The 217-nt window shown below is 59.0% G+C and overlaps 1 protein-coding gene across 1 annotated transcript in view; it reads left to right on the plus strand.

The window, feature by feature from the left end:
* Positions 1-73, plus strand: part of EMH_0016830 (uncharacterized protein) — a gene marked incomplete at both ends in the record, with an annotated part of 2822 nt that extends 2749 nt beyond the window's left edge. Inside the window, one exon of the mRNA XM_013500749.1 lies at positions 1-73. Coding sequence (XP_013356203.1) covers positions 1-73 — 73 coding nt within the window.
* Between the last annotated feature and the right edge of the window lie 144 nt (positions 74-217).

Raw genomic sequence — 217 nt, forward strand, 5'->3', positions numbered from 1 at the left:
CACCTCAGAACGGGCGGCAAAAGAAGAGAAAAGAAGAACAGAAAGGCAACAGCAGCGTCAGCAGCAGCAGTAATGGTTTGCATTGCTTCACGGAGGCCCTGGGGCAGTGGACGGAGATGGGGGCTGTTCTCAGTTGCCACACTGCAAATCTACTGCGGGCCGCTGCTGCTGAGGGGACTCGGCAGGCGTTGCAGATGCGGCTGCAGCAGCAGCAGCA

The sequence above is a fragment of the Eimeria mitis genome, genomic scaffold, assembly GCF_000499745.2.
Source record: "Eimeria mitis Houghton genomic scaffold, Emh_scaff580, whole genome shotgun sequence".
NCBI lineage: Eukaryota > Apicomplexa > Conoidasida > Eucoccidiorida > Eimeriidae > Eimeria > Eimeria mitis.